We start from the raw sequence: 16,251 nt of genomic DNA, 5'->3' as shown, positions 1-16,251 counted from the left end.
CCCTCCTAACTAAAGGAGCTGAGCATTGACAAGCTGTGTCCCCATTTTGGAAAGCCAGAAGCATTCAAATAGCATAAAACAAAGCAAGCAAAGGAGACCAGGGGAGCGCCGGTGCCCTCACAGACCACAGCAGTGGTGAAGCGCACGTGCTGCAGGAGGAAACAATTTTAGAGGAGGTTATCCAAAAGAAGCTGTATTCAAATCTAAAGCAGGTCTTCCCTTTTCATCTCCCTGACAGAACTCCTTTCTCACTTGCCACACCCAGCTTCAGAACAAGTCAGCTGAGCCACAGTGGATCCAGCTCAGCAGCACCAACACTCTCCTCTCCTGAATAAAATTAACAGCCACCTCCAGTTTAGACAGAGATGCCTTACACAAAGAGCTGCAGCACAACCAGCAGCGAAGCTCGAGAAGCTTTCGCTTCAACCCACACTCGGGAAAGTCATGAGTGAGTTCATTTTCACAAGTCTGAAGACGCAAGAAAGTGAAATCTGTAGCTAAAATTTGTTCTGTAAACGTGTAATGAGGCTCTCCTATAGAAATGCCTTTTGCAGAACCACCCAGAGAAGTAACATGAAGCCGCTCTCTGAAATAAAAGAACAGACCGATTTGCAGAGGTAGGGCTGGGGGCTGAAAGGGGCAACCCAGAGCTCGTGCTTTGGTTTTGTTTCCAACTGAAGAGTTGCCCAGAACTCCATAGGACACCTATCCTAAACATCCATCCATACATTGGTTAAACAGAATCTTTTGTTCCCACTCTGCACTAACACTACTGTCCAATAGCTCTTTTGAAAGAAAAAGAAAAAATCCCCACAAGTCCATCTGGCAATTCGGTAGAAGCCTACATTTCAGCAATGGATGCAGTCAGGATTCCCACAGCTGGGCTGCACCTGGATCAGCAGCAGTCAGAAGAGGACAGCGAGCTGTGAGGCGATGCGAGGTGTGTGCTCAGCTCAGGGGGATCAGTGGTGCCTGCAGCGTGAGCCACGCAGCAGCATGCAGCGGCATCCGGGCAGCAGCATCGCAGCACGCCTTTGTCCTGCGCTGTGCCTTCCCTCCCTCCTCCCCCAAAATAGAGAAACAAAGGGCAGCTCAAGATCTGGGGTCTGGTTTATGACATGCTTAATGGAGCACTCAATTGCTGGTGGTTACTGCCTCGTTTAACTGCTTTCGTTAAAAGAGAAACATGAGTAAACAAGCGTGTGTCATGAAATAGCCCCTATTCAAACAGGAGCTGACAAGAGAAAGGACATCCACCTCTTACAGCTGCTCCTGAGCAATTTAGAGTATAGGCAGCAGCTGAGATGGCAGCAAAGACAAATGCAAAGAAATCCTCACCTCGCCCACCACCAGCTCAGAGGCTCATCTCACCCTGGATTTAAGGCATGAGGTCAGCGCGCTAAGCACTCCAGGCTTTAACTTAACCAAGGGAGAGCAGCCTGCTTCGTCTAGACAAAGACTTTTGATGCCCTTCAGTCAGCATCCACAAACTTCCCACCTCCAGCCACGGGCTGGAGCATCCTGGTAGCTCCGTGAACAAAGAGCGTGAAAAGAGCAGGCGGCAACCCTCACACCCTGGCACCTCTTTGTCCATTCTTTTTGAAATTGGCAAGGATGTGAGGCCTGTACCCCATATCAAAATGCAGCTGAAGTCAGCGCTGAGGTTGAAAACTTACAGAGGATAGGGTAAATTAAAAAAAAAAAAGTGATAAATCCCCGGAGGTTTTCAAGATAAGGGTAGATGTGGCACTACGGGACATGGTCAGCGAGCAGGGTGGGAATGGGTTGGACTCCATGATCTGAGAGGTCTTTTCCAACCTTAATGATGCTACGGTTCTATCAATCTCATTTCTTCAGAAAGCCTATAAGAGATTGCCTTAAAAAATTTTTTTTTAAAAATCCAGAGGAGGCTCCAGAATGCATGTGGAGAAAGGCATTAATGAAATAACAAACAAACCTCCTATTGACAGAACTGCAGCCAGTACCAGAGGTCACACAGATTTAACCATATCCCTTCTATTTCCCAGCTACTTTTATACCAATTTAAAAAACAAACAAACACAGACAAGCCTAGAGGAAGAAATGCAAAAGATGAGCGTAGAGTTTAGAGAAGGGAAAACTGCAGGAGAAAATTCACCCACGTCCCATGAGTATGAGGGAAGAGCAAGAAGGACAAAACAATTCACTCAAAAGGAAAGAAACCTGCCATCACTTAAAAAGGGACGCAAATTGAAAAGAAAATTAATTCTAGGAGGAAAGATTAAATAAGTAAGATGTGATGCACTTCGGAAAACTGATATTTCCAGAAAGAATACTCTTTTCTTTCAAGTCCAATGAGAGAACTCCCATCAAAACTGTGCAAGCCTCTGTCAATGCTGCAACTCCAACCTGCAGAACCAGACTGATACCAGCGCAATGTACTTCTAGCTTTAGAAAAATACCCTAAACCAGATCAATATACACCTAAACATTGCAAGAAACAGCATTATTTCTACCATACTCCTATTCCATCACACCTCTTTTTCTCTCAAATGACATTTATGCCTCTTACATCATAGGCATAATCTCTTAAAGGTATTATTCCCACAGGCCTAGGACAGCAGAAGTATTCAAAACATTTCCCTCAAAAGACTCAAATCACAAAATCAAGTATTTGTTGAAGAGGAGGTTGGCTCAGGCCCTCACAAGACTTCTGACATCATGCAGAGCCGTTCCCAAAACTAGGTGTTTTTGCTGATGGATGTGATTCAGACGCAAGTCCCTAGTCATTGCAGCGTGTTGTTTTTATCATCCTTCAAAGCTGTTCGCAGTCACTATTAAAAGAAACCCACAGATTTCAGCCCAGCAATCTGTGCCCTGCAGAAAATCCCAGGGCTGAGCATCCCTGGTAAATGCTCAGCACTGCTGCTAGATATCCAATCTGCAAATGAAAAGAGGAATAGCTTTTAAAGGCAGACAAGCTATTAAATTTTTACTAGGTGAAATGTTTACCAAAATAAATCTAGTCCTTTCCACTCTTAATTATTATCATAACACATATGGCAACTGATATACAACTAATGGAGCTTTAAACCAAGAATCCTTGGAGGGAAAACACCCTCTAGATGTTTCAGCCAGTCTTGACAGAAAGCCAGATCCTAACAAGATTCAGAAAGCGGCTTTAGGAGGCCTCCCCTCACAAGGAGCACAGGCTGCACGCTGCAGTGGTGAGGAGCTCCAGAGCCTCAGCACCCAGTGGCTCTGCAGGCCCACAGCTGCTCTCAGCACACACCACACCTATCACACCCATGTGCCTTCCCAAACCTGCCAAGAGTTCAGATAACAGCACCCTGCAACAAGAGCTTCAGATCCTCCTCTCCCACCTGGCAGAGCAAGCTGATATTGAGAGCAGTGCAACATTTTTCCCACACAGCCCAGTGCACAAAACATATTTCATTGCAGCCAGAGCACATGCTGACTACATGCTTTGTTATTAAGAAGTAGGAAGCACACAGCAGCAAAAGAAGAGGACAAAGTCACATCCCAGATGCTACCTTGAACACAGCAAGGACTTGATGTGAAGCAGCAGTGGTTTTGTTGCCCACTTCTCTTTCCCCAGCCCACTGTTAAATACGAGTGCTACCACTATGCTCCATCCATGAAGAGGCATCTCCAAGCTCAGCAACTTAACCAGAAAGAAGTCTGGTCAATAACTAATACAGTTTTATTCCTGAGGAGGAAACCAGAGCACTCTTCCATTACCTCAGAGGAAACTTAAGCAAAGGTAGCACTACTCAGGACTGATTTACTGCCTCTAGCCATTCATAAAACCATAAAGCCAGTGACATATAAAACAAGCAACTCATTCACAAGAGCTCTTTGATCTTAAATACAAATAAAATTAGGTCAATATTAAAGATTTTCATTCCTTGCCGTATAAGACTTCCACAAAGGCTAAGTAAAGCTTTTCCCATCCACCCCTTTTAACACTCAAGTTATTTAGAAACTCACATTTCTTTCACATGACTTGAAACACATTCTTGATATTCACTTGTCATCACTCCAGAATTTAACTCTTGGTGCAAAGTAAGCCCAGGGTATAACAGCACCTTGCATTTTCAGCTTAGCATGCATGACTGTGTTTCAGATTGGCTTTCAAATTTTATTTATTTGCTCTCTAAATCAACCAAGAGCTCTCATACACAGCACAAGGCCCCCGAAGCTATCACTGTAATGCTGTATCTGCTCATAAACATCAGCATACCAATTTTAAAGGTATTAACACTGTCATTTAGTCACGGTAAAATATCCTACTGCCTGCCCCACCCCCACTTCAGACAGCAGCACAGTTAAATGTGAGCAATTCAGCTAAGGTTTCCTGCAAATGTCGTTTAAACATATATAAACCCCATCACCTGTAAGGTAGCACATAGCAATTCTACTGCAAACCTGGGTAAGACATGTAGGGGGGCAACAAGATCTACTTGTCCAATGCTCAAGAACCAGTACGCCTTTCTCTGGGTGTTTAAAGAAACCTGAAGGCCAACATACAGTTTCCTCTCTTAGGCCAGGGTGAGCATTAAAGCAGACCTCAGCTATCATGAAGACAAAGAAGGGATCCTATGTGATTGAAGTACGCGCAACTTCACATCCAGAGATTTGGTTCTTATCTCTGCTATGTATTTCCTGGGTGGCTTGGAGTAAGTTGCACCAATTCCTGGCTGTATTCCTTCCCACATCCTCATTCGGAAGCAAATCACATTGGATGGCTTCAATATCAGAGAAGAAGCACTGCATAGCTCCACCTCCTTCTGTGTTTATAACCAAGACTGCCATGCAATTGGTAGCTCAGTTTAACAAATGGTGCAGAATATGAAATTTTAAGCAGTGCAGGAATGTCTGCTGTTCTGTTCCATGAAGGAACATGATGTATATTATGTATATTGCCTTTGAAAGAAAGTGTTAATTAGAGAAAAGGTACTCAGATTTACAACAGATTGAGATTTAAAAATAAGGTTCACAACCAGACCGAATCCTACTAAGCCAAGTTTACAGCCACAGAGAAGCAATTAAAAAAAAAAGAAGGAAAACAGCTTTGATAGGAAAGGATACCTTGCAGAGAAGCACACCTTTGAGAAAAAAAAAAAAAAAAAAAAAACAAAGCAGCATGGGTGTCAGGCACTTAATTACAACCCTTATCAACATCATCAAAACATTAGAAGTATTTCTGTAATTCTGTCCTGAAAAACAGTAACCTCTATAGCAATGCAATCCACCTGAAGAGACGCCAATGCTTACTGCTGAGGGCACAGAGAAGAGACACAAGGCACTGCCCACTTCTCACAATGACTGTTCTTCCCAGCAGATACCTGAGAAGTTCTGCAGAATCAACCTTTTTCCTGCAGGCCTGAGACAGCAGTAATGCTGCCTGAATTCAGGTTCCCTAGCTTTGCATAGAAGTAGAGATGGATAGTGAGGGTAAGCACATTCACTTCCTGGTAGACACACACAAAAAACAGGTCACTTATTTATGACCCTTTTGGGAAATGGGATGCTTCCCTTCCAGTGATGGAAAAGAGGGCTTTTCATTTTCATGTATCCAATAAAGGCATCTTCACTTGTACTGTACACTCCTCAAACAGCAGGAGTTATCAAATGCAGGGCACAGACACGGGTCAATCTGTCCAACCTTAGACATACAGAAGATATGCATCTAAGACACTCATCCTAGGCTTCCATTATAATTAATGGGCACAGGCAGCTTCATGTAAGGAGCTATTTACCTCATCCTAAGGTATGCGTCTCCAGAGACCATCACAGAATCACAGAATGGCCTGGGTTGAAAAGGACCACAATGATCATCCAGTTTCAACCCCCTGCTGTGTGCAGGGTCACCAACCACCAGACCAGCTGCCCAGAGCCACATCCAGCCTGGCCTTGAATGCCTCCAGAGATGGGGCATCCACAGCCTCCTTGGGCAACCTGTTCCAGTGTGTCACCATCCTCTGTGTGAAAAACTTTCTCCTAATACCTAATCTAAACCTCCCGTGTCCCAGTTTAAAACCATTCCCTCTTGTCCTATCCATCCACCTGATCTACTTCTCTCCACTACAAGTCCTAGAGCACTCAGTTCAGATTCAGGCATCGAAAAGGCAGCTCACCAACACAAGCATGTTTCAAAAAAGAAACATTTCAATCCCAAAGCACAGAAACAAGCTGTAAATTAAGAAGAGGTCATGTGCATCTGCAGCTCTCGCTACAGAGTGCATTTTTTTGCCCACAAGGCCCCCATAAAATAACTGGAGATACACAGCACTATCAGCTCCTGGAGAAGCACAAAAGAAATTCAATTAAAGCTTCTACTCAGGAAATACCTCATCATTACATTCAGACACCACTATGTCAATTCCCCTAGGAATTGGTTTGATTATTGCAGTTGCATAGGCTAGCAGCCCTACAGCCAAGGGCCTGTCAGCTTTTTCTTTTTCTTTTTTTTTCTCTTTTTCTTTTTGTACCCCTACATGTAAGGGTTTATAACGTAGCTACAAGTATTTCCTCTTGACAACAGCCCTGCAATACCAGCACAGCTGTGCCTCCTTTTAGATATTCAATAGAGCTTGCCTTGAGAAGCACAAAAAATGAAGAAAAATAATGAACTGCAATCACGTTGGTGGGGTCCCAGATTTCTGAAGTTATACAAAACGTAGTACAGCACAGAACATGTTACTGTTACACATTAAGAAATAGGGACCTTACCCTCTCCTTTCCTAGTTTTGAAAACAAAGCAACCAAAAACAACTGGATGCCTCAAAGAGTATGGGGCAAGTTTTAAAAATGTAGTTTCCTTTGAGCTTACTGTTTAAATTAGATTGATGAACATTTACCCAGTCTTCCTCTACTCTTTTTTGTGAGCTACTCTCACAAAATCCTGGGAAGATACAATTGAAACTACCAAAGCTTACCTAAAAACGACTGTTGTATTTTTAAGATTTCAAGTTTTAACAGTTCCAAATGCAAAATCTCCCCAAACACTGCATCAGTGTTGTGGTGAACCAGGAGGAGCAGACCTTCGCCTAGGCAGCTTCCAGACCATTAATTAAAAAAAAAAAATCAGATTTGTTGCAACTGAGTATTCCAGGCTGCTGCCAATCTTCTACCTTCTTAAAACACACCCTCCCATTTTACTTCTGTCCTGACGTCAAGCTGCCAGGTGCACGAACCAGAGCCAACGAGTCCATATCACACACTGGTACAGAATAAAAAAGAGGGTACCCCAGCCGTCAGAACTCAGAAACAGTCTGGTTCACCTTGCTGTTTCCACCCCAGTGTGGGCCTTCTCAAGATGCACATGTCCACAGCCCATGCAACAGGTACCAACCTGTGAGTCACCGTGAGCAGAGAGAAGCTCTTATCGACATGCAATGGGGCAGCTCCAAAGGGAGGTGACTGAGACACACCAGATAAGCTCTACAAGACCAGTAGAACTGCATCCACATAAGGCGTTTTACCACATCAGTTGTTTTATTACTAGGGCTTGCTGGCACTTGCAGTGTCCTGTCTGAATGCCTACTGTGACAGCTACGGTGGCAGAGCAACCCAGGGAGGTGCAGCTTCATGGGAACCGAGCATTTCACCATGTTAAACCACCTCCTCAAAGACATCTTTCCTTCTGGCACATGGACACAATGTAGCTAGGTGGCATGAAAGAGGTTTGGTCAGCACAAAAATGTCTATGAAGAAACGTTCACCTGGGGTGCATAAACCCAAAGCTTGGTTGCCTAGTAAAAGCAGAAGACTCCCAAGCAACCAGAGGTAAAAGCTGATTTGCTTCATAATGTGGAAATGCATATAATTTTTAATGTCCTTCTACAGACAGTGAAGTCATCTTTTTTTCTTTTTCCTCTATTAACCACTTTCCTGACTCTACAGTACCTTTGTTTCCCAAGCTGTGAACTGCCTACTAATCCCACTCTCAACTTTCAAGGCAGCATCTCCTTCAACACCCTCCAATTCCCTCTGTAAACTCACCTTCGCTAGGTTGCTTTTCTTTGAGCTGTCCCACTTGTCATTAGGAGGCAAAATCAAGCAGGAGGGTATGGGAAAACCCCAGGGAGAAGGCAAAACACTCCACTCCCATGAGTTGTACGAGGAACTTCAGATAGGACTCAGCTGAATCAGTTTCTAAATAAAATGGAGAGAAGCCTACTCCGTTCATATCACAAAACAGCTTAGGTTAGAAGTCCATCCAGTTCCAACCCCTGCCATGGGCAGGGCTGCCCCCCACCAGCTTAGGCTGCCCAGGGCCCCATCCAACTTGGCCCTGAGCACCTCCAGGGATGGGGCACCACAGCTTCTCCAATTCCCACCTGATCCCTACACGTAGTGAAAGTTCCAGTCCTCCACAAGAGCGGGCACCCCCAGTTCCATCTGCTGGGATTTCAGCTTTCTTTTGGTGGTGATTTTCAAAGGCTTCCCAGTTAGTATCACATTAAATCCAATGCCACTGGGGCCAAACCACAGCTGTTATTCACATTCAGAGGAGCAGCTTTCACATGGCTGCAGAACTATTGTGCCTCCAGTCTGTACTGAGATGTAACGTTAAAATCTCCACACTCCCTATACTGAGAGTTACCTCAAAATTCCCAGGCAATTGCTTTTTCTTCCCTCCCCTTTCCTGTAGCTGATTACTTACAGAGACCACAGTATCTTTTTGTTGAGCCTATGCCAACCTGAGAAACAATCAGGGACCCATACTGCTATGAACCTAAGGTATTTGATAAGAAAACTGTGCAAAACTATGAGATCCCCTCCCAAATCCACCTCTTGTTCAAGTGAACTGAATTCTTTCCATTAACTTCCAGTGGGAGCTGGACAGGGATCTAAAATAATGCCATAGATAAGGATCTTACTGTAACTTTTGACTGCAGTCAAGCTCACATTGTGCAAGGCAATGCTATTGAGCTTAAATATCAATGTCAGCCAAAGGCAAACAGAAATACTTCTGGAGGACCAGAAGCATATAGTCAAAAATGCGTAAAGGGATAAATAAAAATACCATTTTCCTCCACGGAAAATATATCTTGAGAAAGTAGGGACATAACCTACCAGGCTAAAGTCAAGTTTGCAAAGGAAGTACCACTTGAAAAGAAAACGCCTGGAACACAACTCGTACTCACAAACATACACTAGACCACATTAGAAAAATCTGCTCCAAAGCTTTATATTAAAAAACGTATACACCGAAGGCAGGGAAATGCAAAGGGTGAACATCTCTTCTAAGACAGGATCCCCTTTAGGAACATTCCTCTATACTGTCCCCTAGGATAAGAGGCACAGACTTGTCATCACCTCAGAGGCAAATATGCATTTCTGCACACTGCCGTGGAGGCTCCGGTGCCTGGAAGTTGATAACAACTCACCAAAATTTCCATTACAAGCACAACCCCTACCTATGTCAATGGGGGTAAGCTGGGCAGCAGGAACACGTCTGCCAGCAGCAGCTCAGCTGGTAAAAGGGAGAGCATGCACACAAACAAGAAGAGAGAATGCGATACAATTTCAGCTCTGATTTTATCCACATTAATTGTTCCAACAGGAGAAAAGGGAAAAAAAAAGAAAAAAAACACCAACTCAACTTCCTATGAGTTAGCATAACACTTTGGGCTGAATACTGTTAAATCCATCACCTTGAAGCACTGTGTACATCCGGGTCCCAGAGAACTGGAACCTGGTCTAATTACATTAATAGAGTCCCTGCCTCAAGAGCCTGCCATTGGATTTAATACCAGGTGCAAAAAAAAGATGTTTTGACAAAAAGACAGATGGATTGGAGGAGGAAGAGTGAGAGGAACACACAGTTACCCACAATTGGCAGGTTGCTTTCTTTTCTCCTTTTTTTTTTAAATAAAAATAAATATCAGTAATCCCCACTGGCCACCTGCCTAGCTTTTGTATATTTAATTAAGAAGAATTTGGGTGATGAAGAATTGGTCTAAAGTTCAGCCACTTTGAAGGATGGTGGAGTTAGAGGCCTAAGGGCCGCATCTAACCGTAGGACATTGAGAAATGCTACTATTCCAGCCTACTCTGGAACCAGTCAACAGCAAATTCCCACTTCGCAACAGAATCCCCCCAAAAATAAGAGAAGGAATGGGAGAAGTTCATAGTGAGCTGGTCTGGACCAGTTTCTGAAAGCCAGTGACCTCACTGCTCCTCAGCACAGCTTGTCTTTATAGCGATAAGGCTGGAATTGTATTCATGTTTAACAAAATCATTTCAATCCACAATGATGGCTGTTCAGCAGTGAAAGAAAGAAAAGGGAGAAGGGGAAAAAAAATCTGACTACACACAGAATATCAACCGCTGTCCTCCCTTCCTACCCCAACACAGCCACCTTATATAGGACAGAAAGTCCACTAAGACAAAAACAAAGTATCCTTAGCGTGGGAAAATATTTATCCAAGTTTTGATTTCTTCTCAAATCAGCATTTAACAGCATTTAAACGATCACATCTTACATCATTTCCTTTTATGCGCCAGCAGTTAGACAATACACATCATTTACATGCAGTTTTGGAAGGCTGCAACATAAATCAACAAAAGAAGCCTTCACTATGAATTAACTATTACAAGGCTCCTAGAGACCCACACCAGCCTGCACTGGGGACAATCAGAAACATCACCCCTAACTCTGAGCTTTCTAGGGCAGTCCTGCCACACACCTCAGAACTCTCAAGGAGCCACCCTTCCCCCATCATTTCTGCTAAGGGAGAATTATGGTGTCTATCTGGGAGGGTCAGCTGACTTAGAAACATACATACACACACACACACACACAAAAAGAGTGACTGAACAAGTCAATGTGGTTCAGTCTCAACAGCAACACTAATAAGCCCTACACCTCTGGGAATTATGAGATGGTACAGATTTGTACATATGCAAAATATCAATCAATGCCTTTAATTCACATTTTTGCATGAAAAAAAAAAAAAAAAAGGAAGAAATAACCAGTTCAAATCTTATCTCAAGGCAAAATTCGGGTGTGTTTTTATTCTGTGTAAGCAAAACTTCAGATTAAGCTCATTGCAGCATAAGGAAAAATAAAATTCAACCACAGCAATGCTAAAAATGCCCTTTCACTATTTGCAAAAGATGAAAAAAAGGATCCTTAAGAGAGTCAATCGCTTGGGAAGCTGGCTGCAAGTTACAGTCACACTGAAGTGCTGTGATAAAGCAGGAAGGACTTCAGGACTGCCTGCACGGCCTTTGTTCTGCCAGACAGCAACAGGCACCAAAAGCCCAACTGCTGTTTTTCTGCAAAATCCCCCATTGCTTGCAGTTCATAGCTGTGCATCACAATCCTCATCCCACTGCTTGGAGGAGGGCTGCAAGGGGAATCCCTGCGCAGTCAGCCCTGCCCAGAAGCACCCCACTGAGCTCTGACCAGTGGAGGGAAAAATTCTCCCAATTCCAGCAAATGTCAGACCCTGGCTCTTCACAAAAGCAAAGTTATCAGGGGTGTGTGGCCACTTGCTGCTGCAGCAACTCCAAGGTAAATTTGCTGACTGCATCCCACACAACTTAACTGCTTGCTGGCTAACTTAAAATAAACACTGCTTTGAAAAACTTCCCTCTTCCTTTTGTGCTGTCATCCACGGATTTTGAACCAATTCCAAAAGGGCAAACCACTTCCAAGCTGGGCTTCCATTGCCCAGGATTTGCAATGGCAAGCTGCAGAGCCCTGCTTTCCTCAGGGATGCATCAAGCGTTCCTCCACACAAGGACTGACACTGCTTTATAGGCACACAGATCTGGGACCCTCAGCTCATTTTTATCCCAGTTCACTTCCAAGTATACAGGAGAGACACAGCAGGGTTGTGATGACAAAAATTACTTCAACTCTATGCACATCAAGCAGAGCAGCCCAAAACTCAGCATGTTCAAACATCACATTGCAGTCACAAGAAGCCAACCCACTTAAAAATGGCTTAAAATCCCAGGGGAATCCATGCTGTTCTATGTCAGGGAGCAGCATTCAGGTGCCAAGCAGCAGGCAGGGAGCAACCTCTTATTTTGTGGGGGCATACAGGTAGGTATCTATACAGCTAGACATACACACAGTTAATAAATAGCTGAGCTATCAGCTCGCCAACCCTGAGCTATGTTCAAGTAGGCCCAGCCAAGGCTCAGAAGGGAATGGTCTGCCCACATGTGGCCTTCCCCCCAGGTCAGGGCAGTCTCCCACCAGCCTGCAGGCCCCAGAGGGCCGGGCACCGCCAGTGCCACCCTGGTGCCGCCCAGCCAGACAAAGAAATAACGTCACCAACTGCCCCCATCCTCCTCAAATGGCAGGTCGCCAGCCAATCCTGCTGCCAGCAGGATTGTGTGACATCACAGCCATGCCAGTGATGCCAATGCCTGCTGGTGACAGAGAATCAGGGCTTGGAGTGGGGCTCCCAGCTTGAGGTGCTGGGAGGAAGAAAGGAACTGAGTTGGAATCAGAAAAAGGAAAATTTTGTTTAGGTGCTACCCTGCTATGTGTACACACCTCACATACACGTACAAAGCAAAGAAGTGGCTGTGCAAATCCAAACTTTCACACCTGAGCTTAGGAACATCTGGCAACTGCTGCAAGCATACCAATATTAACCATTTCCCATATTCCTGATGCCCAGGATGCCATGTCCTTAGTTACTAAGCAAGAGGAAACAGGGAGGGAGGAAATTCTCTACTCAGAGGGCAGCAAGGCCCCTGGAAGAGCTGCCCAGAGAAGCTGTGCTACCCCATATGTGGAGGCACTCGAGGCCAGGTTGGATGGGGCCCTAGGCAGCCTGAGCTGGTGGGGGGCAGTCCTGCCCACAACAAGGGTTGGGGCTGGGTGGACTTCGAGGTCCCTTCCAACAGAAACCATTCTGAGATTCCATGATTCTAGGGCCAGAGAAAACCTGGTCTGACTCACACACAAATCACAGCCAGGACAGCAGCCGCCTGCCACCTCTGCCACTGATGCCCATAGCACCTCCGGCTATTGGTTGCTCTTCCACAGCAACAAGCACACGTGCTGAGGGTGGTTCCTATAGTAACTTTACTGGAAGAGCTATAGCACAGCTAAGAGAAACCAAATTCACAATTTCTAGGCTTAAGCCAGTTAAGTAACAAAGTCATGGTTGGTTTAAGTCACAGCATTAGCAAGCAAACCGAGAAACAAAGCACTACATTGCAATCATTAACAGAAGAGGATAAAGTCACACCTTTTGTGCCCTACGATTTTTTGCATAAGGGTTTCAGGTGACGCAAGCTCTGGAGCAGGAGGATTGCAGCAAAAAACCCAGCCTCCTGAGAGCAGGCAGTGCCAGTGCACCATCCCAACCCACTGCCCCCTCCCTCAGCCTGGGGATCCCAGCTTCTTGCCTGGAGCAGCAGCCCCACCATCCCACCACTCGCACCGCACATGCTGTGCGCTGCCTGCTCCAGCACAAAGGCAGAGGTTCACGCCCTCAAAACAAACCAACATGTGTTTCATTTTCAGCAGCATCTCGCCATAAGGAATGCTTAAAAATTGCACTGCCTTATCTATAAGCACAAAAAAACCCAAGCAGCTGGGCATGTTCGGCTTCTTCCAGTTATCTCACCCTCCTTCTGCACATTCTGCCTGCATTTCTGTACAGTTTAAGGCGAGATCCTTCCACCTCCAGCCAACTACTAAGACTGTATGAATAATTAGTCATCCTGGTCACTACCACTCACTGCAAAGTCATGCAATCTTGAGATTTGTTTGTTCCACTGACTGAAGAGTGGAGGGAAAAAAAAATAAAAAAAAAAAACAAAAAGTAGGCTAGTTTCACACCCACACGGGCACTCTCCTATTTCTATTTTTTAAAGGCATACACTTGTCAAACAGGTTCATCTGGGAATTCTGATTTTCACAAAATAACACTCTCATTTCCAACGCTGATCTGATGGCCATTGTGTGCCCTCTGTCAGAGCAGTGCTCAGCACTCCAGGCTCCTGGGAAGGTTTCCCAACAAGGAACTGGGTGACAATTCCCACCAAGGGCAGAGCCTTTGTTTCCCATCATGGCAGCAGCCGTAACTTCCATGAGGATTTGAGCAATTCTGAATGAGCACTAGGAGCTATTTCTAAAGCTCAGACACACTGACAGTGGTTTGGTCTCTTCCTTGGGAGAGAGGGGGCTATTATGGCTGTTTTGGGATGGGTGCTCCTTTTTGAAAGCAAAAACAGAGGCCGGCAAACTTGTCAGGGGCTGCAGCAGTGACAAGGAGAGCCCTTCTGTCACCCTAACCCCTCTGCTCATCATCAGCCAGGCGGAGGACCCAGCTCCCGTCTGGACAAAACAGCAATACAGAGAAAAGAGAAATCCTGCCACCAACCTTGTAGACTTGCCCATACGTGCCATTACCAACCACTTCGACCAGCTCAAAAATCCCGGCGGGATCCTGCAGGGGAAAGGGGCAAAGGGTCGGGAGATGGACAAAACAGAAGCGGGTTCACATTTTTGCCAGCCGATGACCGCTGCCACAGCCCTGCCAGCCCGCTCCGGAGCCAGCCAGCGAGCCGGGCTGCCGGCGGCGTGCAGCTGTTGCGCCCTGCTTTTCCACGCACATGCCAACGCATGCAAACAAAGGAAAGCGGCCCAGGGCCGCGCTCCCCCCGCCCGCCCCCTCGGGAAGCCCCGCACACGGCCGCCGCTCCCCGACTCCCGCTCCCCCGTTTCCCCCAGCCCCGCTCCCCGCACCCGGCCCGGCCGCAATGCCGGGGAGCGCCGGCCCCCGCCCCGCCGGCCTCGGGAGGCCCCCGCCCCACCGCTCACCCGCAGGGAGGAAAGGTCGATGTCCACCAGACTTTTTGCAGGAGAATCGTTCGCCATTTTCGAGGCTTTTTTCTTTTTTTTCCTTTCTTTCCTTTTTTTTTTTTTTTCCTTTTTTTTTTTTTTTTTTTTTGTCAAATAAGAGCGAGGCCGCCCGTTTCCCCCCCCTTTCCCCGAGAACGATGCGAATGGCGCGGAGCTCCTCTCCTCCTTTTTGCCCTTCCCTTCTTCACTCCAGCCCCGGCGGGTTGAAACTCTTCAGCATTGGGAGGGGTTGGCGGGGGGGGATGATGGATGGATGGCTGCCGGGTGGGAGGAGGGGGGGGCGGGAGGTGAAGGCGGGCAGGGAGCGAGGGAAGTAGGCAGGCAGGCAGGGAGCGGAGCGGAGGTGCTGCGGTCCGGCGGGCTCTCCGAGGAGGGCGGCGGCGTCCCGGTCCGTCGGTCGGTCGGTCGGTGCCCGGGCGGACGCTCACACCATGTCGCGGCGGCGGCGGCAGGAGCGGCGCCGGGGCCGGCAGCCTGTGGCAGCGTCGCGGTGCTCCCCGCGGCCGGGCATGGCACGGCTCGGCCCGGCACGGCTCACGCCGGCAGCCGGTGGAAGCGACGGGCGCGGCCCCGCTCTCTCATGGGGGGCTTCACGCCCAGCGCCGCGGCGGAGCTGCCGCCGCCTTCGAGCCCTCCCCGCGGCGCTGCCCTGGCATGAAACGGCGGCGGGCACCGTGAGCGGGGTGCTGCGAGCCAGACAAAGATAGCCGGGGAGGAGGAGGAGGAGGAGAAGAAGGAGGAGGAGGAAGGAGGAGGAGGAGAAAAGGGATACAAAATATACTGCGAGCAGAGGGAGAGAGAGAGAAAACAGCTCCCCCTTCCCTTCTCCAACAGGAAAAACCGGCGGAAACGCGCCCGCACCAAAGCACTTCTGGGTAAATTCGTGGAGAGAAAGAGAGAGGGCGAGGGCCGGGGCGGGGACGGCCTCGCAGTCCCGCCCGGCCGGCAGCAGCCCGAGAGCCGCCCTGCAGGCGACGAAGGCCGGGCTGGGGCGGCCCGCCGGTGTCCTTGGCGGGGACGTGGGCGGCGTGGGCCGTCCCGGGGTGCCGCACCCCCCGCTGTGCGCTCTGCCCTCCGGGGACCTTTCCGTCACCCCTCCGAGACCCCCGCCCAGTTCCGCGCTCCCAGCCGCCCCTCGCCGCCAGGCAGAGCCGGCTCGGGCCTCGCGCCCGCCCAGGAGATCCTCCAGCAACAGCCTCATCACGTGGAAAACTCCCAGTAACCTCTCCCGAGCAGGCAGTCGCATGCAGGTGTAAACCTTGGCAGGATTCATCTTCCCTTGAAGTTCTTTATCGCACTGATATGGCAAAAATGTTACCTGCCTGCGAGAGGTTGGGGCGTGTTTCCTGTGGGAACCAAGGTTTTCCTGTCTCTTCGGCTTTAACCACAGAATTACATAT

General features: G+C 47.5%; 1 protein-coding gene across 8 annotated transcripts in view; it reads right to left on the bottom strand.

Moving 5' to 3' along the window:
* The window catches only part of MAP4K4 (mitogen-activated protein kinase kinase kinase kinase 4), a 149,103-nt gene extending 134,143 nt beyond the window's left edge, over nucleotides 1-14,960 (bottom strand). For all 8 annotated transcript variants that reach the window (XM_052664863.1, XM_052664864.1, XM_052664868.1 and 5 more), the window contains exons 1-2: nucleotides 14,810-14,960; nucleotides 14,370-14,435 (exon numbers count right to left, since the gene is read on the bottom strand). In XM_052664863.1, the coding sequence (XP_052520823.1) occupies nucleotides 14,370-14,435; nucleotides 14,810-14,866 (123 nt within the window). In that variant the 5' untranslated portion in view covers nucleotides 14,867-14,960. The remainder of the gene's footprint in view (nucleotides 1-14,369; nucleotides 14,436-14,809) is intronic.
* Between the last annotated feature and the right edge of the window lie 1,291 nt (nucleotides 14,961-16,251).

The sequence above is a fragment of the Tympanuchus pallidicinctus genome, unplaced genomic scaffold (genome assembly GCF_026119805.1).
Source record: "Tympanuchus pallidicinctus isolate F22 unplaced genomic scaffold, pur_lepc_1.0 scaffold6, whole genome shotgun sequence".
Classification (NCBI taxonomy): Eukaryota; Metazoa; Chordata; class Aves; order Galliformes; family Phasianidae; genus Tympanuchus; species Tympanuchus pallidicinctus.
This window is presented reverse-complemented; position numbering and strand designations above follow the sequence as displayed.